Here is a 23,401-nt window from a genome sequence, read left to right as displayed (position 1 = left end):
GGGTGGGAAGGGCTAAAAAACCCCAAACCTGCGGGGTCAGGCCAGCCCCGGGCACGGTGACCCCATAAAGACCGCTGAGGCCCACCAGTGAGCTCAAGGCTTTGCCCCTTTACCGAAATACCGGGGAATATCCATGGAGAAATGACACAGCTGTGAGAAAACCGCCCTCGGGTGGGGTTTCCACCTCAACAAGGTTCAGAAAATTCAAGCGCAAGGCAGGCGTGAGGCTCAGTAAGGTCTGCCCCTCAGGAGACTCTTTGTTTGTACAAGTTGAGCGTGATTCTGGACGTGAACCAAGGCTGGGAGCTGGCAAACCGCGAGCTGTGAGGCGAGCACCAGCGCTTCTCTTCCAGAACAGGCCTGGAGCCCAGGGAAATACCTGGCTTTTGTCACCCTGCTGCGACGTTCAGCTGCCGCAACGCTGCCTCCTCAGACCTGCCACAGCACCGGCTGCTAAAGGGGCCATCCTTTAACCCCGAAGAAGACACCACCTGCAAGTTATGTTAATAAATACCAGACCCGTAGGACAAAACTGCGCATTTTCAGGCAGAGTTTAGTGAACGCCGCAGAAGAGGGGAACTGTTGAGCAGCTCTGGGTGAATCCCTTTACCTCCCTAAGCTCTATATTACGCTCCTTACGCGGCTATTTCCTCATGGGGCACCGCGTCGGGAGGCCACGCTCATCGCAGCGTGCCGAGGCCGCTGTGTAGCCCCTAAAAACTCCCGGGAGCTCCGCGAAGCGCCGCAGGGGGACGGCCGCAGGCGGGCTACGCAAACTGCGCAGCGCCGCGCACCCTGCGCATCCTTACGCAGGCCCGACCCCCGTTCCTGCGGGCCGCTGCCAGGCAACGAGGCCCCGCCCACGTGCGGGCAAGCTGCGGGCAGCGGCTTCGTCCGGCTGCCGCGCATGCGCCGAGCCGCGGGGCTGGGGTCCGTGTGTGAGGGGCCCGATGGCCGCCGTGTTCCTGGTGACGCTGTACGAGTACTCGCCGCTCTTCTACATCGCCGTGGTGTTCGCCTGCTTCCTCGTCACCAGCGGCCTGGTGCTGGGCTGGTGAGCGCGGCCGGGGCGAGGCGGGGAGGGCTCCGGGTGAGGGGGGGGGGGGGGGGGGGGCTCGCAGCCCCTCAGGCCCAGCCCAGGCTGCCCCCAGCCCCATCCTGGGGCACTGCAGGGATGGGGCAGCCGCAGCTCCTCGGGGCGGCCTGCGCCAGGGCCTCACCACCTTCACTGTGAAGTATTTTCTCCTTATATCTAACCTAAACCTTCCCTCTTTCAGTTCAAAGCCATTCTCCCTTGCCCTATCCCCACACCCCCTGACAGGGAGCCCCACCCCAGCTGTCCTGCAGCCCCTTTAGGCCCTGTCAGGCTGCTGTGAGGTCTCCCTAGGCCTTCCCTTTTCCAGGCCGAACACCCCCAGCTCCCCCAGCCTGTCCCCACAGCAGAGGGCCTCCAGCCTCTGAGCATCCTCAGGGCCTCCTCTGGACCCCAACAGGTCCATGTTCTCCTTGTGCTGGGGATCAGAACTGAACACAGCACCTTAGGTGGGGCCTCACAAGAGCAGAGCACAGGGTGGAGAACACCGCTCCCATCAACCAGCATCCCCAGGCCCTTCTCCTGACAGCTGCCCTCAATCCGTTCCCCGCCCAGCCTGTGTTTGTGCCTGGGATTGCCCTGACCCAGGTGCAGGACTTTGCACTTGGCCAGGTGATGGGTTGGCACGGGGTGGGAGTCATGGGAGCTGGTACCTCGTGGGAAACGTGTTCTGGAGGTGTGGGATGGCTGTGGGGTGGGTGCGTGGGGCCTGGAAGTGGCCAGAGAAGTGATGAGTATAGGTGGTGAGGAAGGACAGCACCGAGCGTAGCGCTCAAATGTCTGTCCTCAAAAAACAGGTCCTCACATGTCCGCCCGTAGCACTGCTGGGTTTGGTTTCCTGCTGGCTCAGAATTGTCTGTGAATGTAAACACAGATAGACGCCAAGCGGGGAGCATCGATCAGCGATCAGAATAATTGATGCAATAATTGGGGATACGCCACGCTTGTGCGGTTTCTGGAGAGAGTAAAATTGAGTTACTGAGTTTCCTCCTATCGGCTTCACATTAATATCCGTAGTGCTGCTGAGCTTCGGTGTTCTCCTCCCTTCGGCTCTCTCTGAATTACAGCTGTTGTAGCTGTCGCTGTTTGTTCTTTTGGCAGCTTGTAAGCACTCTGCCTGACTTCTCCTTCTTTACGCCGCTTTGTTAGCTGCTGCCTCAGACACGTGCCACCTACTGCTCTTGGTGTGAACGAAGTTATCTTTTGATCTTTCTAATGTGCTTTGTGGAGTTTTTATACTTGTTTTGCATCGCCTCCCCTAGCGTTGGGCAGGTGGAAGGGAAGGCGAGGCTGGCTGTCGTGTTGTCTGTCTGCTGGACCAAGCTCCACCTCGTTATTTACTCGCAGAGGCGGCAGGAATCCTTTTCACAATCCTCTCCGTCCCGCTGTGTGCTGACAGTATTACATTGCCATCCGCTTCTCTCCACTTTAACCTTTTTCACTTCACCAGTTCTTAAAAATATGACTGTTTAAATCCTGGTACCAAATCAGGAGTCAAATCTCTTGCACGTATATCCAAACCCGCTTCAGCTCAATCAGCTTTAGCCATCAGCGATCTGCTTTGCAGCCCCCGCTGTCAAACATCTGCAATTTGCTGTGCTCGGGGTACAAAGGCGTGCCAGAGATCCTCACGTTTGTGCACGTGCCCGCTGATGCTTCTGGGGCTACACGGCTGTCCGGGTGCATTTTTTTTGTTTTGCCATCAGAAACTCTGGGTGTATCTGCTCCAGATAAAATTGCGGTTTATGTAAAACATGCCCCAAGTGCGTCCAACCAGCCTGTTAGCTGAATAAATGCAGCAGCACGGAGCTTAGCACCAGCTTCGGAGGGATTTGCAGCCACCTTTGAATTGTGCTGTGCCTCAGCCGTAAGACCAAGAGCTCCCAGCCAACTTCAGCGTGTCGGCAGCTCCAGCTGTGCTGAGACACCCTCGAACCTCCTCCTGCATGAAAGCAACGTGGTCTTGTCTTGCTGCACAGAGCACCACGAACGCACGCGGTGTCGTGTCAATACGTGATCCTCGCTGCCTTGCTGTAGTGGCATCTTGTTTCCCCCATCGTTTCCAGCACCGGTCACCGGCCTGTTTTATAAACGTGTACGTGGCGGGCAGCCCGAAAACCACCAGCTGCTTAGGAATGCAGTGCTTTAATTTGCAAAACCAGGCACGGACTCGAGGAGCGTCTGTTTTTATGGCCAGCCCTGGACACCTGGGGCTGTGCTTAGAGAATACGAGTGGGTTACTGGGCAGGATGGTGCCCGGTACCTGCTGCCGTGGCTTTACCTGGCAGAGCCCTGCAGCTGCCCCGGATCAGATCAGAGCCAGCTCCCGAAGGGTCCCCACGTGGAGCAAGGGCAGGGAGTGACCGTGAAGGAGGAGATGAAGCGTCAGGGACTAACTGCAGCTCCCCTGCGCCGCCGTAAAAGCAGGTAGATGGGGGAAGGTGGTTTTAGTTTGTTTTAGTTTCTCACCGCTGTAGCTCATTAGTAATAGGCAGTAAATTACATTTATCTCCCTCCTCTGAGTCAGTTTAGCCTGTGACAATAATTGTTGAGCGATCTCCCTGTCCTTACCTCAATCCTTGAGCCCTTTCCTTGGTATTTTCTCCCCTTTTTTCCAAGTCGGACTGCGCTTTGAAGAAATTAACTCGTGAACAAAGCTGTTGGAGCTGTGTGCCTTTTCTACGCGAGCCTGGCTCTGAAGAAATTCTTTGTCCCCTCCACCAGCTAACGATCTAGGCTGGTGGAAAGTTAAATGGTGAAATAAAAACTTTATTCATCCTTCATACTCTGAAAATGCCCAGGAGCACTGTACCTCATTGTTGAGCAGAAAGGGCTTTTTGCCTTCAGCCGCTGCTAAAACCGTACTGGAGGCTTTTCTTCTGTGGCTGCTTTTCATGGCGATTATCCTGCTGCTTTCGCCCAGCGAAGAAAGTTTCCAAAGAGCAGGGTTTGTACTTCAGGATTGGCCAGATGGTACAAAACAGGAGGCATCTTTATGTGTGGCTGGAGAGATTAGCTCCATTGAGCCTCAGATACTGAGCGAGCCCAGCAGCTGCTGCACCTGGTTTCTTTCTGAGTAAGATGTGAGACTGGAAGATGTTAAACTTCGTCACAGCCCCAGCGAACTCAGCCTCAACTTGAACGTTGCTTTTGACTGATGTTTTTCTGTTAGCCTTACACGAGGCACCCTCCAACGTGAATTAAGAGGCAACTTTTCAGAGCTCAATGTCAGTAAGAGCTCAGCTTTCCTTCTTGGTTTGACACCCAGGAGTCCAAAACAATTTGAAAACCAGGACAAAAGTAGCAGTAAGGCCAGAGAAATCGTCTGTTTAGCTCAGAGCCGTACCGCACACGGAATTACCAATTTTCAGACAGATTTGACACTGAAGCAGGTAGTGCCCTTCTCAGCTGGGGTTGCTGATACGAGATCCATCTTGCTGCAACAGCTGCTGCTTCACTCCGCGAAATGGAAGCGGTGCAGGGCAGAGGCGATGCTTCCAGCACCCGCCACGCTGCTGGCTGCACAAACCAAACTTCCCAGCCATTAAAGAGGCCACTGCTCGAACAGCGCAGGTGATGGCAGCAACAGCACAAATGCGTGGACGTGCAGCCTGAGCTAATTAATAACTGTTTGCTAAAATGCATTAACAAAAGCCCCCCACAGCTTCTCCCTGCTGCCTTGCTAATGAGACAGGGCTGGAGGGCTGCGGTTACAAAACCCTCTCCATTCTGTGACTGCATGTCTTCAGTCCTCTGACTGCCTATCTGGGCCAGTTTCTCTAATTATCCTTTGGTTACCGAGCGTTATTGCTGTCACCTTAAAACTGAATTATTTTTAGCCAAGCGAGAAGAGCGGAGCTCATTTTGTAGATCCTGATCTTCTGCAGCAGTTCCCTTAAAAGCCCTGGGCCGTATGAAAACCTCGTTTTTTTTTGTTTTTTTTTTGTTTTTTTAATTGCTGTCAGAAATGATCCTGCATCAAAGAACAGCTTGGGTTGGAGGGGGCTTAAAGATCACCAGAAGTATTCCCTCTTGGCTTCTTTGATTTTTCATTTGATCCACAGGATGTTTAAGTAAATGAAGCAAAGCTTCAAAGTTAGCCTTTTAGAGGCAAACCACTCCTTGGACGTTTCTAGCATGTTAGTTTCACCTTCAAAGGGGTCTTAGATTGCAGCTTTGATTCGGAGTCTGGACTATTTTGCATTTGGTTACTGGCTCGAAGCAGAGGCTGGGAGACCCCAGATTTAACATCAGCATCTTGTTGTAATCACGGATAACGTGGAAAATTGGGATCTTAATCTTCCTTAAAAACATCTCGCTGGCTGTAGTTACAGCTGGGCATACCTTAGGGCTGGATGATTTGCTCCGAGGTCTTCCTACGGAGCACCCAACCCGAGCAGCCTGTTCCATCTCTGCAAGGAGTGACATCTTTTGTCCCGTGCGTGGCTGTGCCGAATGTCAGCTGGGAGAAAACTTTGGTCAACCGTGTGCCACTAGAGGGCACCGACCATCCTCACTGCTTTTACACACTGTGGGGATGGTGCAGGAGTAAACTATATTGTTTGTATCTCACCACAGGAGAATATAGCCCCTCTAAATATTGATTTCATTTTTTTTGTGCCGTGAAGAATCCTATGTTCAGCCACACAAAGCTGGAGCTGGATTGGCAGGCTGTATTATGCATGCATCCTAACACATGGCTCAAAGCTAGGTCCGTTTGCGCTGCTGGTTATTGAGAGCTGAACAGAAATTCAGACGTGCCAGCATGAATGCATAACCTGCTGCTGCTTTTTTTTTTCTTTCTTAGGTTTGGTTTGGGCGTTCCTGTTATTCTGAGAAACTCGGAGGAAACAGAATCCAGCACAAGGGTACTGAAAAAGCGGATGAGACAAGTGAAGAATCCTTTTGGGTTAGAAATCTCTCATCCCGACACAGCTTCAGTAACAAGTCAGTAGGTTTCTGATACGCTTAATTTTTATTAGTTTGTGTTCCTAAAGATAGTACCATCCATATTTCATGCTCTCATCCTTTTCCTTTACCAGTAGATCTTTAGAAACATGCTTCGTTGCTATAGAAAAAATCATTTCTTAGCATTTCGTAAATGTGGTATTTTAAAAGTGAAATATTTAGATACATTTATATTTATATTAAATGTATATTTAGTACAGTTTAATTCTTATTAATGAAGCACTTTCTGCTATAACAGATTTTAAGTAATAAAAACATTTGCAGCTTGCCAGCTCCTGTGAGCATTTTTTGGTACAGAATTGTAGAATTCCATAGAATTCATTACAGAATATGTCATCCAATTGAGAATTAAACTTCAGATCTCCAGTGATGTTTGGAAGTGCACAGCTTTAAAATATATAAATGTGTATATATATATATGTGTGTGTGTTTCAGTGGAAACTGAAGTGAAATATCTTTGTGTATCAGAGCCAAGTGGTCCCTAACTTCCTTGAAATCACTCATGCATGAAGCAAAACTCGTGCACTTCTGCCTTGTTGGGAGCAGTAAGCTAGGCTGGGCATTTTCCACCAACGCAGATGTGAAGCCTTCCTATGAATGAGAAAAGGACTGCAGCAGTTAATGAATATTCTTCATCTCCCTCCTCCTCCAAAACTAAGGAAAAGGAATAAAAGAAAATAAATAAAAGGAAAAATCCTCATCTTAATCTTCACGTAACCTGGATTTTTCAGGCTGTTTGAGCACTGCTGTCCCCCTTCAAGAGACTTTTTTTCCCCCAGCTATTTCCCAGATTGCTTCTGTTTGTGCATTTAGAAGTTGATGTGTTGGTTAGTTGGTTTTTAGAAAAGAAGTGCAGCACACAGATCCTCTTTTTATCACCCCTTTGCTTGATCCATAGGGCCTTATTCCTTGTGACCACGGCAGGTGTTGTAGGCCAGCCATCCAATTAATGCCATTGTCTAAAGGGGGAATGGACTTTGGGCTGGAGGTTATGCTCTTGGGTCTGCCAGTTTGCATGTAAAATGTTACCAGAAGTTAAAATTTACTCTTCATACAATGCACGTGCTGCTTTTGTTAGCTTAATCAACCATTGTATCTCCTCACAACTACTTCCTCATCATCACTGGCTTCCACAAGCACCAAACCTGGCCTGAGTTTTTAAAGAAGAGAATAAAATCCTGGACACTAAAGTTGTTTTATGCCTGTTGCCTTTTAAGAACCTACCTTAGTAATTCCTGAACAAAGGTGAGCTAATGGAATTAATGAAATCCTTATCTTCTTTCTAAAAGAGGGTATAACGCTGACACCTGACTGTCTGGAAGACTGTGTCCTTACCTGCTACTGGGGCTGCAACGTTCAAAAACTCCATGAAGCGCTGCAAAAGCATGTCTACTGCTTCAGGATAAATACTCCTCAGGCGTTAGAGGATGCTCTATACAACGAGTACCTCTATCGACAACAGTACTTGTATCCTTTTTTGAAATTGTTTTGACAAAATATGCTAATTTATTGGCACAGGGAGAGTTGAGGCTCGTGAGCGTTTCTTGGCACAGTGTATTTATGAACAAATACGATGAAAAATATGCATACGTCACATTTGTTTACAATTGCACTGACGCTGATTGTTTTCCTTGACCCTAATAAAGCATCAAGAAAAATGAGAAGGAAGAAAAATATTGTCAGTTACCGGAAGATGCCCAAGTTGTCGATTTTGGCCCAGTGCCTAGAGCTCGCTACCCATTGATTGCACTGTTGACGTTAGCTGATGAAGAAGACAGGGAAATATATGATATCGTAAGTAATTCAGGAATATATGTTAGGGTCACTGTATTTAAGCACTGAATGTTTCGGGAGAGAAATCTAGCCTTGAATAAAACAACTTGTTTTCTCTCTCCCCTCGAATTTGGCTCCTACTTTGGTCACTGATGACTCCAGGGGAGTGAGGATAATTGTTGTATAAAAACATATGCGTGCCGTTCAAAAGACACTTGTGGTTTTCACAAAGCTCTAAGCTCTGTATGCTAAAGGTCTCCTCTGCAGAAAGCCCTGTGGCCAGATGAAGTAGGGTTGGGGGAGGTTACTAAGATGCTGTTGTGATTTTTCTGATCACACAGACCTGTGGTGGAGCTCTTGTGCTGATAAGTCTTTCAGGTTGCAGTTGGCAAAGTAGATTTTTTTTGTCTGACACAGATATTTGAGCTACTTGTTGACTTGAACGCTAAGGGCATGGATATTACCTTTCTGCATCAGGCCTGAGGCTGTGTAATGCAGGACGTTACGTCTCAGTAGGTGCCCCGCATCGTTTGCAGCAAGGTGTGAAGGCCCTGCACTAAACTGACTTGAAAGATTCAGCTCCTCCTAAGAGTTAAAACACCTTCAGCCTTGTCACATCCCTTCTAATTTCCTAACTCACCCTCAAATTTTGTTCTTTTGGGAACAATTTAGAACAACCTTTTATCCCCCATCTTTTCCTTTCATTCGGTTGGTAATTTGATTGCTCTAATTGTTTGAGCAATAATACCAATAAACTTGGAAGTGAATTGCCTAAACCTGCAGAACCCTTTTCCATACAGCTGCTTGGAAATTGAGATCCCACAAATACCTAAGCAAACTTGTATGTTCCCTTTCCAAGTGATGCCTGTGCTTGGCTTCTTGTCACCTGACAATTGGACTGCCCACCTCCCTCCCACCCCCCTTCAAGGGATTTTTTTGGTATGGAAGTGAATTTGTAATGCTACTTCTTTTTGTGTTCGTTATTATAGAAGAAAGGGATAGAAAGAAAGTGAGGGGAAGTGTTTTTGACTTGGGTTTGGAGAAAAGGAACATAACTGGAAATTGTTAATATGGTCAAAGGAGTAAAGCCACCTGAACTTGCATGACAAATGTCAAAATTGCATCTGATGCTGAAAGAAACTAGTAAAATCTAAGTATACTGTGGAAAGGCATCTTTGCCATTGTGGCAAGTACAATAATAGCACAAAGGATATGATTTCTCATATCGATGCATCAGGCTCCATCATGTTTTTTTGGTTGGTTGGTTTTTGGTCTCTCTCTCTACGGAAAGGGATCCAGAACCTTATTTCTCATTTCGGGCTGGTCTAACATTCATCCTGAATGTATTTGTGGTCAGATCTGTGGCTTTGTGCTGGAATTTTCCTCTGGCTCCCCACAATTAGCATGACAATAGAAAAGAGTTACAGAAATTATTTGGAGAACAGCAGGGCTAAAGGGGTTGAAGACTTTAGATCTTGGGCCGCGTGTATAAAACAGAAGGTTGAAAAGTAACTTGATTATGATGTGCAACTATTTACAAAGAGAAAAAACAACTGGTGCTCAAAGGAAAGGGAAGCTGTAATCAAACTCCTTAATGTGAGGGTGACAGAGCACTGGGACAGGTTGCCCAGAGAACTTGTGGAGTCTCCTTCTCTGGAGATATTCAAAACCCACCTGGATGCCGTCCTGCACAACGTGCTGTAGGTGATCCTGCTGAGCAGGGGGGTGGACTAGATGGTCTTCAGAGGTCCCTTCCAGCCTCAACCACTCTGTGATTCTGTGAACCAGCACTGGATTTGTGCTAGGTTGTAGTTTCGCAGTATTTATTACTATGCTGCGGAACCGGCTAACAGAGGAGACGACAGGTTGAAGATGGAGGCACTTGGCACTGTGAACTAGTTCTAATCGTTGTTCGGAAAGTTGCCCAGGTGTCTGAGCAAACAGCGAATTGAAGACATGCATCATCCTTGGAAAAGCACTTCTGGTGGGATGACATAATACAAATGCAGCAAGAACGGTTAGCTTTTAAATCTTGTTATCAAAACACAAAATCCATCATTTTAATGGAGAATTGATGGCTTTCAGGTTCCAAAACTAAGCTCGTACTAAGCTTTACGATTTCTTTTGAGGCATTGTGATTCAGGAAGAAAAAAAGACCTTAAGCAAGCAGGATAGTAAACTCAGTATAAATGCATAGGTACGTGCATATTTAAACTCTGTATGTAATTAGCCATGCAGTGGATTTTTGAAGTGTGAGTCTGATTTGCATTTATTTATTTATTTAAGCCAAGCAGCTGTCTGCCATAATTTTGTTTCTCTTTTGACAGTTTCTGAGAACTACAGTAATACTGAATCTCACTTATTTCTTCTGCAACTTCTTGGAGGCTATTTCCTAATTTGGGCAGGGCAAGGGGTGTTAGCCACAGCATGTGCGCTTATATTGCTTTTGTTTTCAGCAAAGTGACTCTAAAGGCAGCCCACGGGGTCCTTTCATAACCCTTTTCAGTGAAATTTGTCCTGTGCCTACTCAGTTTACAAGCCAATTGGTGATGCTTCGCCATGCTTCTCGGAGTTTTTAAAACTATGGTTGGTCTGTGTATTTGTGAGAGAAGCGACAGAAGGTGGAGAAGGCCATTTACGTGCTGCCCTGTGAGTCTGCCCTCTGCCTTCAGCTGACAGTGTCATGTCTTGAGCTGAAGACAGCCTGGGGTGCAGCAGGGTGCGTTGTACGGGACCGAAGTGCGTGCGTTTATAGAATCAGTAAGGTGGGAAAAGACCTCCAGGATCATCTGGTCCAAAGCATTCACCTGAGGGTTGGTTGCTGTAGGAAACTCCCTGCAGTTTATCAACTTCTCTCCCACGTTGGAGAAGTTCATCACACGTTAGTCTGTGCTCTGAGGGGTGTATGTAGGAGCTGCTGCTTCTGCTTGAAATCATTTATGTGGGTAGCCTCTGCGGTTCATGCATGACTGTAAGCCCTACCTCAGGCCTAATTCCATCAGGTGAGAGCAGTCAGCGAGTCTCCACTGTAAACTGGCAATGGGAGGGCTCCGTGGAGGACCAGGGCAGAAAACCCCACAAAGTGCTACCGTATGCCGCTTCCTGTTTTTACCTTGTCCAGCATTTTGTTCTCCTCTGTGCTTGAAGTCAATGTCGGTGAAGTCCCAGATGTCCAAGCAGGTCAGAAGTTATAACAAAGCAGGTAATTTGAAAGGAAAGGTGTTAAACACAGTTTTTTGTTTTGTTTTGTTTTTCAATAGATTTCAATGGTGGCTGTAATTCATATTCCTGATGAGAGCTACAGACTTTCCTGCAGAATATTGTATCAGTATCTACTTCTAGCTCAAGGTCAATACCACGATCTTAAGGTAAGCCACATGTACCGAGTCCTGTTTCGTTTGGGTGACAGTGTTAAGTTTGGTTTGTGTGGGCTTTCAGGAGCCTAAATTAGTGTTGGACTTCTATTGTTATTACAAAGAAGTGGGTAATAGTTAAAATAATTTTTTCAGGTGAGTAGTTCCAGCCAAAGTTACTGTGCAGAAGTGTATGGAAATATTCAAGATTTCCTAAAGAAATAACTTTTTTCTAGTCTAGGAGGCCCGGGTCCTGCCTGCTTTTTAAAGCAGCAGTAACAAATTAACTACCTGTTGAATGCTTCTTCTCTACAAAACATTTACTTCTTTGCTAATCTCTCAGACAGCACTTTATCCTGTGTTGCTCTACAATTGGGAAAGCCTCAGAATAACACTGACTAATTTCTTTTTACTGCTGTATGTGTACAAAGATAGTACAGGCCATTATCAGATGAACCAATGTGCTCATTATTCTTTTCCAGTTGCCTTTATCTGTGCATGTTGTGGGACCATCTTTGTCCTGTGTCTGCGTCAGGCAGCTGATGATGTGATTCTATGCCACTTCATTACGATGATAATAAAAATAATGCATAATATCGATTAGCTAGAAATCGTGCCAAGTTAATTCTATCGACTCAGCATTCATTCAGAATGGATTTTTCCCAATAAAGGCTTGTCCTAGCCATTATTTTTTTTACTGATGTAGCTGATCCAGGTACACTTCCCTGTTGATCCCCTTTAAGCTTTATTTTCACGTTACTATTGTAAAAAATACTGCTTAAACTGAACAGAAACAACTGTGCAGCAGCACTTTGTAGTACGGCTGTGTAGTGTGCTCCCCGTGGGCATCTTTGTCTGTGTGGTAGTTCGCTGGCTTTATTAACAGATCATGCCCAGAAGAATTTGTGCTTCACATAAAATACAACAGAAAGAAATCAAGAATTTTAACGTGAGGAAGAGCAGAGTGGGTAGTGAAGAAGATCTGAAGGCTCGCTGGGATATGTTTGGTAGGAGTGGGTAGAAGCATCCCTCAAGGCACAGAGAATGATACGCCAGAAACAGAAACCTGAGCTGTGTGAAACCTGTGCAGTTATGCTGAAGTTCGTGCACATACACCTCTTTGATTCAGCTAAGCTTTGACATCTTCTCCTTAATATTTTGCCAGTGGTTTTCATATTTTTATGCTTCTGAAATACGTGTCACTGGAGGGCAGGAAACTGTCTTCGCTCACAGAGGGAGTGAGTCTGGTCCTGGTTGACCCAGTGGATCTGAGAATATTTGCTGCAGCGAAACTTGCATGGCGTGTGTTCAGGTCTGGGGGGAGAGTTTGTTGGATTCTGCTAATTTTTTGTGTGTGTATGTGTATTTTAGCAGCTCTTCATGTCTGCAAATAGTACCTCACCATCTTCGTGCGACACCTCTCCAGGTGAGAGAAGCATCGACAAAAACTTGCTGGAAAAGGCTGGACTGGCTGAAGATGAGCCAGAACTGCATGAAGAAAACAGTAAAGACTGTGTTGTGTGCCAGAACGGCCCGGTGAACTGGGTTCTCCTACCCTGCAGGCACACGTGCCTGTGTGATGGCTGCGTTAGGTATTTTCAGCAGTGCCCAATGTGTAGGCAGTTTGTTCAAGAATCTTTTCCACTGTGCAGTAAAAAGGAGCAAGATGAAGATGAATCAACCCAGATCTTGGAAGATGTTCTTCCTGGGAGAGTTTTTTAACGGGGACAAAAATAGAACAACTGGGTTGTGTGCACCGAGGTTAAAGGCAGAGAACAGACTGTTTATGGGAGGATATGTAGCATTAACTTGTAGGGTTTTGCTTTTCATTGCTAGGTAATTTTCAACTTCCTTATATGTCTTCGCTCCATATGCTCGCAGGAACGCTACATTTGTCTGTGCAATGTGGACAGGAGAAGTGCGTAGGAGATCTTTGAAGGATGTGATTATTTTTGTAACTTAGTAGTTTTTCACGGAGTACTATTGCAGGCTATTTTGATTACTAAATTTAGTTTATCTACTGAAAAAAAGAATTAAAACTTGCAAGTGAAGTTGAAGTGCACGCAGCTCATGTATATTTATTGTATTTAAAATATTAGAGCAACGTTTTAATTCACTATAATTTAGCAACCTAGCACTTTACAGATTGTAACTAATGAAGGAAAGGATCTATTCTTCATGGTTAAACCCGTGTATATTTATTTTGTAGACAAAGGCTGGACTGACAGGAGCTGGAAGCTGAAGTTGTTCAGGACACTGTTTCTGTCTGTTTTGAAAGTGTGTGTGCGTGTGTGCATGCGTGAGGGACCTGAGCCAAAGCCTGTTTGAATGAGTGGAAAGGTTTTTGTTGGTAATTGTTGGCTTGAACTGAACCTTGCTGACACTTCTAAGCCCAAGCCACTGCTACGTCCCCTTGAGACAGACTCAATCTTACTGGCAGTGGCTACAAGAACTTTTTCTCCATGCAAATGTTAATTAATCTGTGGAGTTGTTACTTGGGCAGTTCTGCTGTGCTGTTCTTACCTGAGTAGCCTGCTTTGGGGAATTTCCAACTCTTCACACTTGCATTGTCAGATGGGATGAAAAGTTGACCGTTTATGTTTTCTTTTATCAATAGTCGCAGGAAATTTGTGTACTCTAATAAAGAAAGAAACTAAAGAATTGCAGAACGTTATTTCTCTTTTTCTCCCAGTGGTGTACTGTCAGAAGCAATAAAAATGGCTGTTGAGAAATTGTTTTGCTTGAGAGCCAAATTCTTCTAAAGACAGGCTGGGTTTCCTTTCTGCTGGTATAAGACACAAATACAGACGCTTCTTAGAACCTTTAGAAAACAGGGAGTAGCAGCTCTCTTTCTTCCCTCTTGTTCCCTTGCGGCTTTGCCCCACATCCAGTTTCTGGACAGCTGCTCAGTCCTGGGGAGAAAAAGCCGTGCTCTAAGCTCTTCAGCTGCACTTTCCTGCAGCTCCTTTATCTATGCCGGAGCTGACTTCTGTGTGCCACACACACAAGGTCCTGCACACCTCCAGGACAGGGAAGGAAGCTTCCCCCTGCCCAAGGTATTCCATTTCATCTGCCGTTCTGTTTGTTTTGCCATCATCCTGCTACCAAGTTCCTGGCAGTCACCTTTGGGAAGAAGATGGAGGTGGTCACAAAAAGAGCAGTGCTTCGTTGTAAAGCTAGATAGAGGCTGGGAATTGATGCATGTGACCACAGATTTCCAGCCGGTGAGCCCATGGGCTGTTGGCGGAGCTGTTTATCTGGTCTACCTAGAGTGACCTTCCCTGCCCTAGACAACTCCGGAATAAACGGCTGGCCGAATCAGGCTGCTGTTTGCACTGTACGTCAGAAAGGAATCAAACGTGGCTGCGGGGACTGAGAAGTGCTCGGTGCAGAGAGCTTCTGAAGACAGATGGTCCTGTTCGGAAATCATCGTGGCAAAGAGTGGTGTGTTTGAGGCAACCCAAGAGACTGAGAACAGCAAGAGGAATGCAGAGAATGTAGTAACGGAAGGAACACGTGCTGGATGCAGCGCTGGTGGCAGCAAGGCCGTACCTCGGATGGGACCACAGTGCAGATGTGGAGCAACAGCAGCGTGATGCAACTTGGGCCCAGAGCTGCCTGTATTAAGGGAGAATGTGAAGCCTGTAAATGTCATCTGGTGTCTTCACTGCTGAGTGTGAGCCACAGAGGCATGAGAAGGATCTGACAGACAGCATTCCTTGCCTTCTGTTTCACTGTAGGCAGTCTTGACCGGACCATTTGGACACACGTCTTGGTGCTAGTGAGTATGTGAATGTGCAAGAATGAGTGGGTGAGGTAAGCCTTGAAAATAAAAATCACCTTCCCTGTCTACATGCTTCTGCATCGGGTCTTGCTAGCTTGGTTGTTACAAACCTGCTGGAAGCAGTTGCTGAGTGTAGCCTCCCTGTCTGTGTCGCTGACTGTTCTGCCATGAAATCAGAGCGGCCGAGGTGGCGATGGGGGAAATAATTGCTCCTCAGCCTCCTCTTTGTGTGCGTGTGTCACTTGTGAAAGGGAGAGCTGGCACAAGTCGTTCTGTGATTCTGTGGGCTCTCAGAAAAATTAATGAAGACCTCTCCGCAGCTGCACCAAAGAGCCTGAGCGATGACAATAGCTGTTCCACACGAACAGTTTACCTGTACTTGGGATGGAGAACATGCGGGTTATTATTCAGAGGAGTGGCTTAGTGCTGCGCTAGCTCCAGTCTGGAGCTGGGCCCTGTTTCATTGTTGGCAGGGACTTGGGTTTTGTCCATGTAGATGATCAAAGAAAGGTTTTTCTTTTTCTCTTTTACTGATTGACCGCAGTAGTCAGCAGCACCACTACGTTAACATTTCCCAACAAGGCAGTGCGATCTGGGCTTTTTTTAATCTCGAAGTGAAATGGTATTCAAGTCAACTCCGCGGAGGATTGCCTGCTCTGTCTTATCTGCCAACCAATCGATGCCAGTATTAAATAATAATGGCAAACAGGATGTAGCCGTGCTGAACTTCCAGGCCGTGTATTTACCATTAAGTCTCCCAGCTTTTCATTTGTTTCATGTTCTATTTTTAATAGCATTTTCCAGAGATGCTTAGTTGCTTTATCAGATCTAACAAGCTTCCTTGCTGGCCCAAATCAAAGAGCTGACTGAGAGTTATAAAAAGGACAGAAGCTGCCTTATTATGTTTGCCCTTCTAAGGAGCCATTTCAAAAAAAAATGGATCAGGTGAGAAGTAAAAGGAGCAGCCCTAAAGCTGCCTCGTGTGTCCCTCGGTTGTCTTAAACCAGGACTCGAGACTGTAATAGCGAAATAAAACCTTCCTGGGAGCCACTAAAATGGGGAATACTGACAGAGGCTGTTCTCCTCTGGCATCCTGCTGTAATAAACGTAACAAAAAATTCCTTTCCCACTTGTCGTAGATTACGTTTATGGGTTTGGTGACATCAAGGAACACGTGCAGACGTCTGGCACCAAGACTCGCTTCTCTTCAGCGGTGCTGGGGTGTTACAAATCTGTGATGATTTTTGTTGCAGGGCAGAGGTGGGAGTTAATCCTCACCGCTTGGTTTGGGTCATCGGCTGCAATCAGAGCTGTGAAATGAGTTAACCAAGCTAAGGGATGTTACCTGGGGATATCCCGAGGTGCCAGCGGGCTGTGAGGCAGATATCTTCCTCTGTAAAGGAAGGTGCTCAGCTGGGATGCTCCTGCCTCATGCAAGCAGGGGACTAAGGGCAGGAGGAAGACAATTCCGGTCAATTCATCTTAAAAATGAGATGCAGCTGCATCTAAATGAGGAGGGATCCCGCTTTAATTATGCAATCTCGTAACAGGAAGGATTTAAAACAGTAAAAAATACTATGTCAGCGTATTGCTAAGGCTAGATGAAGTCCTCAGTGGAGGTTGATGTCCAAAGCAAGGAGTCTGTTTCTCTGACAATTGCTTTTCAAAAAAAGTAATTTGAAATTTTGTTTCAGAAACCCCCAAAATTCCACTCTTCCTCCCTCCACACGTACTCTTCAGCCATGGAAGGGGCGATGGCTTTGCCACAGTCATTGCCGCAGTCGCTGTGTTTATCCATCTTTCAGAAAACCCCCGCGCTACCTGCGTGGGGTCTGGATGCTCTTAGGGTCGGGTGAAGCCCAGATTTACTTTTGTAGGGCCAGCATAAGTTACCTGGACAATCGGTGCTCCCTGTTTTGTATCTTCAGCCGGCGGTGCCCTCGTATCAGCAGCAGGTTTGTGCCAAGAAGGCCCCTGTAGGTTTTTGACACCTCCTCCAGGATTTTGCCTGCTTGCAGTGAGGGTTTGGGGCAGTTCCTAGCGTTCTGTACTCTCCCATGGCAGAGCCACTTGACATCTAATATTTCTTGGCAGATTTTTCAATAGCAGCTGGAGTCAGGGGACTGGTGGGAAATCTAATGCATCACTTATCTCTCCTAGTGCTATTTATTTAGTGTCTATCAGCTCCTTGTGCACAGCAATATTCCAACAAACAGGCTAGAGGGAGGGTTGCTAACTTGTGAATTATCTTGATAGTCGTTCCTCTTCGTTTTTCCTTCTCTCTCTGCAGATGTTATTGAGTTCGGAGGCAGCGAGACCCCAGAGATTACGGGGTTGCTGCGCATCCATCTCCTGCCACCAGAACTGGCTGGGAGATGCGGATGTTCTCCTGCTGCTTAGCGGGTCACATACAGCACAGACACCCTCCCCTAGGCTATCTGATGTTGCTCTCCAGTTCCCGAGGGTCCTTGATTTCGAGGGTTTCCCCTGCAAGGAAAGAGCCTAGACCACGAGCTCAAAACACGCCGCCTCGCAGGAAGCCGGGGGTGGGATTTTGCTGGGTGGGATTTTTGCTGGTCATGGTAGGAGCAGGCCAGCGATTCACAGCGTACAGCAGCTCGAAGAGCAACGCTTTTCACCAGGCGCTGCCGTACACGGAGGCGAGATGGACGAGCCAGCTGCTGCTGGGCCTTTGAAAGCCAGCTTCTTCCTAGGTGGTCAGCACCAGCCCCCGGCTGCAGCGCCATCCAAACCCTCCTCCTCTGGGACAACTTGCTCCGAGGCAGCTTGGATCCCACGAGGAGTTACCCTTGCTGTAGGACCGAAGAAAGACTATTTGCCAATGTGCCTTTCTTTGATGGATTCGTGTTTATGTGCACATGAATAGCCCAAGCTATAGCTTTTCCAGCCTCTCAATCTTTAAGCATCTTCCCAGGCCATGAAAGCGTGTGAATAAATCTGCCAGCCACAGTTCTCCCTTTCAGCCCCAACTTCTTAACAAATACCGAAAAGTCTCCATCAAGTCCACCAGGATTTGATGCTCTATCGCTAACAAACCATTTTGCTTTTCCCCTGTCCTGAAAAAAAGGTGTGGGATGATATAAAGGCCTCTCGGCATGCTGATGTGTTTTTATGGGGTCGTTCATACCCTTCATTTCAGCAACCTGTACCTCGCAGGTCCCAAGGCACAACTGACACTTACTCCGCAGCACCTCGTGGGCACGGGAACGTGCGGGCTTCGTAATTCTGCTCTGCAGAGCTGCACCCTCAGCAGTGCTTTCTCTGGGTACTCTTGCTGGGTTTGCTAGGGAGATTGGCAGATTTCTCTGCCATTCTTCCTGGTTTATCCGTGCAGCGGTGGGTGCTGCACAGAGCAGGGCAAAACCACAGGGGCAATGCAATCCCAAGGGCATAGCCACCCATTTTTGGTTTTTGAAGTCTTCTTTCTCCAAATGAGCTCCTTAAAGTTCAAGGGTAGGAATAATTTGTGGTCTTGTTGCATCTCTTACTAGGAGCAACGTAACCCTTTGTAGCAGGATTAAGAGCTGGACCTTGGTCAGGCAGCGACCCCCCACCACAAATCTGATCTAGTAAGCTGTTCTCATCCCTTGTACATCTCGTTTCCAAGAGCATCCTCTCTTTTTCTTCTTTTCTACCTCCTGCTAACTTGTTGATCCCCTTGGAGGCAGGGCTGGGAGTTCGGGAGCGTCGGGGTCCATCACACCGGGCTGCCAGCGTCCCTCCAGCCCCACCACCAGGCTCCTCCAAGGAGCAGCGACCTCCACCTTGCTCTGCTGGGTGGTGGCTGGGGACGAGGTGAGGTTGGTTCTTAGGGAGCAGCCTTTACAACTGGACACTTGGATTTATTCCCTGTTTTACAAGCAAAGATGTCAACACGGGTGGTGGGGCGTTGTACGACACCCCCAGTTTCCAAGCCTTGTTTTGCAACTCGTTCAGGGGACTGGACCAAAATGCTAAACATCCCTTTTTGACCTCAGCGGGTTATCTGCATTTACACCTCTAGCTGCACACACACACGTGTACGATTTCCGTGCAGCCCGAGGTGTTCCCTCCACAGGTGGTGCCGAAAGCCGCGTGCTGGAGGCAGGGGCAGCTCTCAACGGGAGCAGTGTCCCTCGTGTTTGCCTTTCACGCCTGGATTCCCAGCCATTTCGGAAGGATTTCCTCCACCCTAGAGCCCTGGCTATGTCTGAAACCTGACCCAGCCTGGCAGCTCTTGCTCTCTCCTTCAAGGAATTTCTCCACAAGACACGTCTTCAGCTGGAGCCAGGCTTCCAAGGAGAGTTGCTTGAAGGGCGCAGCTAGGGAAGAGATTTCCCCGGTGGCATGTCCTCTTGCTCATCTCCAAGCCTGCCTGGGAGCTGCCGGGGCCGCCAGTCGAGCAGCTCGGCCGAGCAGTGCCTCCGGAGGGACCAGCGCCTCGTTTCCTCGGGACCATCTGCTCGCAGCAGCCTCAGTCTGCCCCGAGCCCTCCAGCAAGCTGCTTCCGTTGCCGGCTGGAAATGGTGTGAAAAATCCCAGCGCTGTAGATTACACGGGGCGAGGACACGGGATGCAGCCACAGGGAGCTCTGCCACCAGCGGGCATTTACAGCGTGTCCCTGGGCACGGCGCAGCCCCGAGTGAGGCTCAGGAGCTGGAGTGGGATGCTGCTGGCATGGAAACGTAGACCCATGCCGGTTTGGGGTCCGCTTTTTGCTTTTTTCTTTATTTTGGCTTTGGTGGGACTTACCCGAGCGGCTCGCACAGCTGTGCGTCACGTAACAAGGTGAGGGAGCTGACAGCTCCCATACTTCCTTCAGGAATAAACAGAAGAGACACCGGCTTTACTTGTTGCACCCTGCCTACTGGGACGTTTTCACTAAGATCTGGTTCTCATGAGGTGGGAAACGTGGGCCTTAGCAGTAGGTACACCCAGCCTTCTCCAGAGAAACTTGCCATCAGGTGTAGCTTCCACGGATCCACTATTTTCCTTACCCTCCCTCCTCAGCTGATGTTACCGCCGTACACACAACCAGGCCGGCGGGCGTGTGGTCGTACCGAGCCGCCCCAAACAAAACCCCACAGACCTGCTGCATCCCTGCCATGGGACACGCTGCGACGCCAGCCCTGGGGAGGAGATTTGCTTCTTGCTTCGGGCAGCTCGGGCATCGTTCCCCTTGCACCGAGCCCGCACCCACCCTGCGCCCTTCCTCTCACCCCGTATCAGGGTGTTTTTTCCACGGCTCGTGGCAAGGTTTTGTGAAACCTCCAAACATGACAGCGTGGGGGAACAACGCTCCTCAGGATGCTTTGGGGTTTCCATGGTGCTGTCAGCCCCGCAGAGGCCCGCATTGGATGTCCCAGCCCCAAATATTCTTCCGATCACTGCTGTTACTGCAAAATGCAAAACCCGGGGGGCGGTACAGACGGAGCAAGCTCGGCTGCCTTAAATTAGCACCGTGCCAGCATTCGCCAGCTCCTGGGGCGCGGGGATCCCGGTGCCAGCAAAACCCCGGGGGCTTGGGGAGCCTCGCACCTTGCCCCCGGGCAGGATGCGTGCCCCGACCCCGCAGACGGCTCAGCCTCGTGGCTCCACACCTGCCTGCACGCCGGGGCCGTGGGAGGGGAAAGGGCCCTGCGATGGTTCGTTTATTAGGATGGAGCTGTAGGATGAGACAGATGGCTGCGGTTTGTTGGCAGGGAACCCCGCTCGTGTTTGTTTAATTAGTCACAAGACAGACTGAGCAGGCAAACCCGTCCGCGGGGTGAGCCGGACCCTTTGCGCCTGACGTCCAGGGATCCCCCCCGGCTGCAGCACCCACCGGCACACGGCCACTTTTGGGGAGCGCATTTGGGGTGAGGGGGCTTGCCGTGACTTTCCCTCGATCCCTTTGCTTCTCGCTCCCCCTGCAACTCCTGACACTGGAGTGCTGTGCCCCTAACAGGGATGTGGGACGATGGCAAGGTACCGGTGTCCCTTGTCCCCAAGCTGGGCGTTGATCACACCTCCAACATCTTTTCCCCGTGACCCCAAAGAGCCACACTCTGCACCTTTACTTGTGCTTTGCGGAGCGTTGTCCAAATCCTGCCCCACATCTGCCGGCTCCCTGCGGGCACTCGTTTCCCTTTTTCTTCCTTCCTAGGCATGCAGGTACCACTCATCCCCTAAATACCAAAGAGATGGAAACCACAGGGCAAAGCCACAGCCCCAAACCCACCCCCTGCCCCTACACCCCCCCCCTTCCACCCCACTTGGCAGCACACAGCAGCGGCTTCACCCCTGGGCGTGCAAAGCGGCTTTCAAAAAATATTAAAAATAAATATATGGGGCTGTGGCTTTGCCCTGTGGTTTCCATCTCTTTGGTATTTAGGGGATGAGTGGTACCTGCATGCCTAGGAAGGAAGAAACAACGCCCTTCCTTGCGACACGAAGCAGGGCTGCATCTCCTCCACCCCAAACCACCGAGACCCCCAAACCCCCCCCCGAACAAGCCGAAATTCCCCCTCGCTCCGCTAGATGGAGGCTTCCTCCAGGCTCCGCGGGCAACCCGCAGCGCGTGGAGGCGGGGGGGCACGACCCGGCTTGGGGGGGGGGGGGGGGGGGAGGCGAGTTTGGGTTCGTTTCTGATTTTTTTAGCATTTTTTAATTTGGGGGGGACCGCGCCGCGCTCGGCTGCTTCTTGCTGGAGGGGGGAGGGGGGGGGGGGGGGAGGAATTGCGCGGGGAGGGGGCAGAGAAAAGGCGCGCCCCCCGCCGTGGCCACGCCCCCTCGCTCTATGACGTCACCGCTATGCAAATGAGCGGCATGTGGGGAGCGGGGGCCCGGCGCGCCGCCGGCCTCAGTCTCGCGCCGCGGAGCCGCCGCCGCCGCTCGCGCCCCGCGCCCCCCTCCCCCCCCCGGCCTTCCTCCTCCTCCTCCTCCTCCTCTTCCTCCTCCTCCTTCTCCCTCCCCCTCCTCCCCCCGCCATGGCTCGGCCCCCCCCGCGCCCCCCCCCCCCGCCCCCGCCCCCGCGCGGGGGGGGGGGGGTGTGGGGGGGGGGGGGGGGCAACTTTTTTTTATGAAAAAAATAATATTTTTAGTAATTTTGGGGGTTTTAGGGGGGCGACGGGCTTTGGTGCAATCGCCCACCCTAACGGCAAGGGGGGGTGGTTATGCCCCCCCCCAACCCCCCCCGCCGTGGGGGTGCGTGGGGAGTGGGTGCTTGGGTGCCCTGGGGGGGGGCTGAAAATGAAGGGGGGGGGGGGCAAGAAATGGGGGGGTCCCGGGGGGGGGATAGAAAATGGGGGTGCTGCTGGGGGGGAGGGGGCACAAAATGTGGGAGTTCTGGGGGGGGGCGCAAGATGGGGGTGTCCCGTTGGGGAGACACAAGATGGGGTTGTCCTGGGTGGGGGGGGGGCACAAAGCGGGGCCGGGGCTGGGGGAGCGGGAGGCTGCGCTGCCTGGGCTGCTGCGGGCCTTCCTCCTCCTCCTCCTCCTCCTCTTCTTCCTTCCCCCCCCCCGCTGACCCTCCCCTCTCTGTTCCAGGTGCGAAGCCCCCCGCCGAAGCTCCAGCCCCGCTCCCGTGCCTTGCCCACCCTCGCCGCCCAGCCAAGGGCCAGCTCCGCTCACGCAGCCTCCGCCGGCCTCCTCCTTTTTCCACTCCCCCCCCATTTTTGACCATTTTCACCCCCCCCCGCCACCTCCACGTCGCCTCGGGGGACCCCGCCGCTGCTCCCGAGCCAGAAGAAGGGCGCCCAGACCCCTCACCGAGCCCCGCAGCCCCCCGCCACCAACCCACCCTCGCTGCGCAGCCGAGATTTTTTCCCACCCCTCCGGTTCCCCCCCGCCCGGCGCCACGAGACGAGAGCGGGAGGGCTGGGGGGGGCAGAGGCTCTCCCCTTTATTTATTTTCACCCCCCGGCCCCTCTCACCATGATGTTTCGCGACCAGGTCGGCGTGCTGGCCGGCTGGTTCAAGGGCTGGAACGAGTGCGAGCAGACTGTTGCGCTGCTCTCGCTGCTCAAGCGCGTCAGCCGGACCCAAGCCCGCTTCCTGCAGCTCTGCCTCGAGCACTCCCTGGCAGACTGCACCGAGCTGCACATCCTCGAAGGGGAGGCCAACAACCCCGGTGAGTCCTCGCTGCAAAAAATCCCCCCCCCCCCTCTCTTTTATTCCTTTTATTTTTCCCCCCTTTCGGCCGCGGCCTCGGTCTCCGCTCGGTGCTGTAATGCTGGCAGAAAGGGGGAAAAAAAAAATTAAAATAGAGGTTTTGGAGCCAGGTCTCCCCACCGTGACTGCACCGAGAGCTTTTTCCTCGTACGTTTTAATGCTCGACCCCCTGACGGCTCCTTTCGGTTGGGTTCCGCGCAGCGAACTACTCCAGCCTATTGCGTGGTGTAACTACGGTAGCATGAATGATTGGTGGCTTTGCTTTTTCTCCGTTTTTTT

At 50.2% G+C, this 23,401-nt stretch overlaps 2 protein-coding genes across 7 annotated transcripts in view; both read left to right on the top strand.

The window, feature by feature from the left end:
- The first annotated feature begins 890 nt into the window (after window positions 1-890).
- Window positions 891-13,853, top strand: CGRRF1 (cell growth regulator with ring finger domain 1). Of its 2 annotated transcripts, none has more exons than XM_035329048.1 (6): window positions 891-1,054; window positions 5,901-6,040; window positions 7,351-7,528; window positions 7,708-7,855; window positions 11,095-11,202; window positions 12,562-13,853. In XM_035329048.1, the coding sequence occupies exons 1-6, from the start codon at window positions 951-953 to the stop codon at window positions 12,907-12,909; spliced, it is 1,026 nt and encodes a 341-aa protein (XP_035184939.1). In that variant the 5' UTR covers window positions 891-950; the 3' UTR covers window positions 12,910-13,853. The 2 variants fall into 2 exon arrangements, with proteins under 2 accessions (XP_035184939.1, XP_035184938.1); XM_035329047.1 differs by having other exon boundaries at window positions 895-1,054; window positions 12,559-13,853.
- An 8,917-nt stretch (window positions 13,854-22,770) lies between these two features.
- Window positions 22,771-23,401, top strand: part of SAMD4A (sterile alpha motif domain containing 4A) — a 75,021-nt gene continuing 74,390 nt past the window's right edge. For 3 of the 5 annotated variants that reach the window (XR_004751648.1, XM_035329038.1, XM_035329037.1), the window contains exon 1: window positions 22,773-23,081. Coding sequence is in view for 4 of the 5 variants with exons in the window: in XM_035329038.1 (XP_035184929.1) it covers window positions 22,886-23,081 (196 nt within the window). In the remaining variant the exon portion in view is untranslated. Of the gene's footprint in view, window positions 23,082-23,401 lie in introns of all 5 variants that reach the window. The other 2 variants (XM_035329039.1, XM_035329041.1) reach the window with 2 other exon arrangements.

The sequence above is a fragment of the Oxyura jamaicensis genome, chromosome 5 (genome assembly GCF_011077185.1).
Source record: "Oxyura jamaicensis isolate SHBP4307 breed ruddy duck chromosome 5, BPBGC_Ojam_1.0, whole genome shotgun sequence".
NCBI classification, from domain to species: domain Eukaryota; kingdom Metazoa; phylum Chordata; class Aves; order Anseriformes; family Anatidae; genus Oxyura; species Oxyura jamaicensis.
This window is presented reverse-complemented; position numbering and strand designations above follow the sequence as displayed.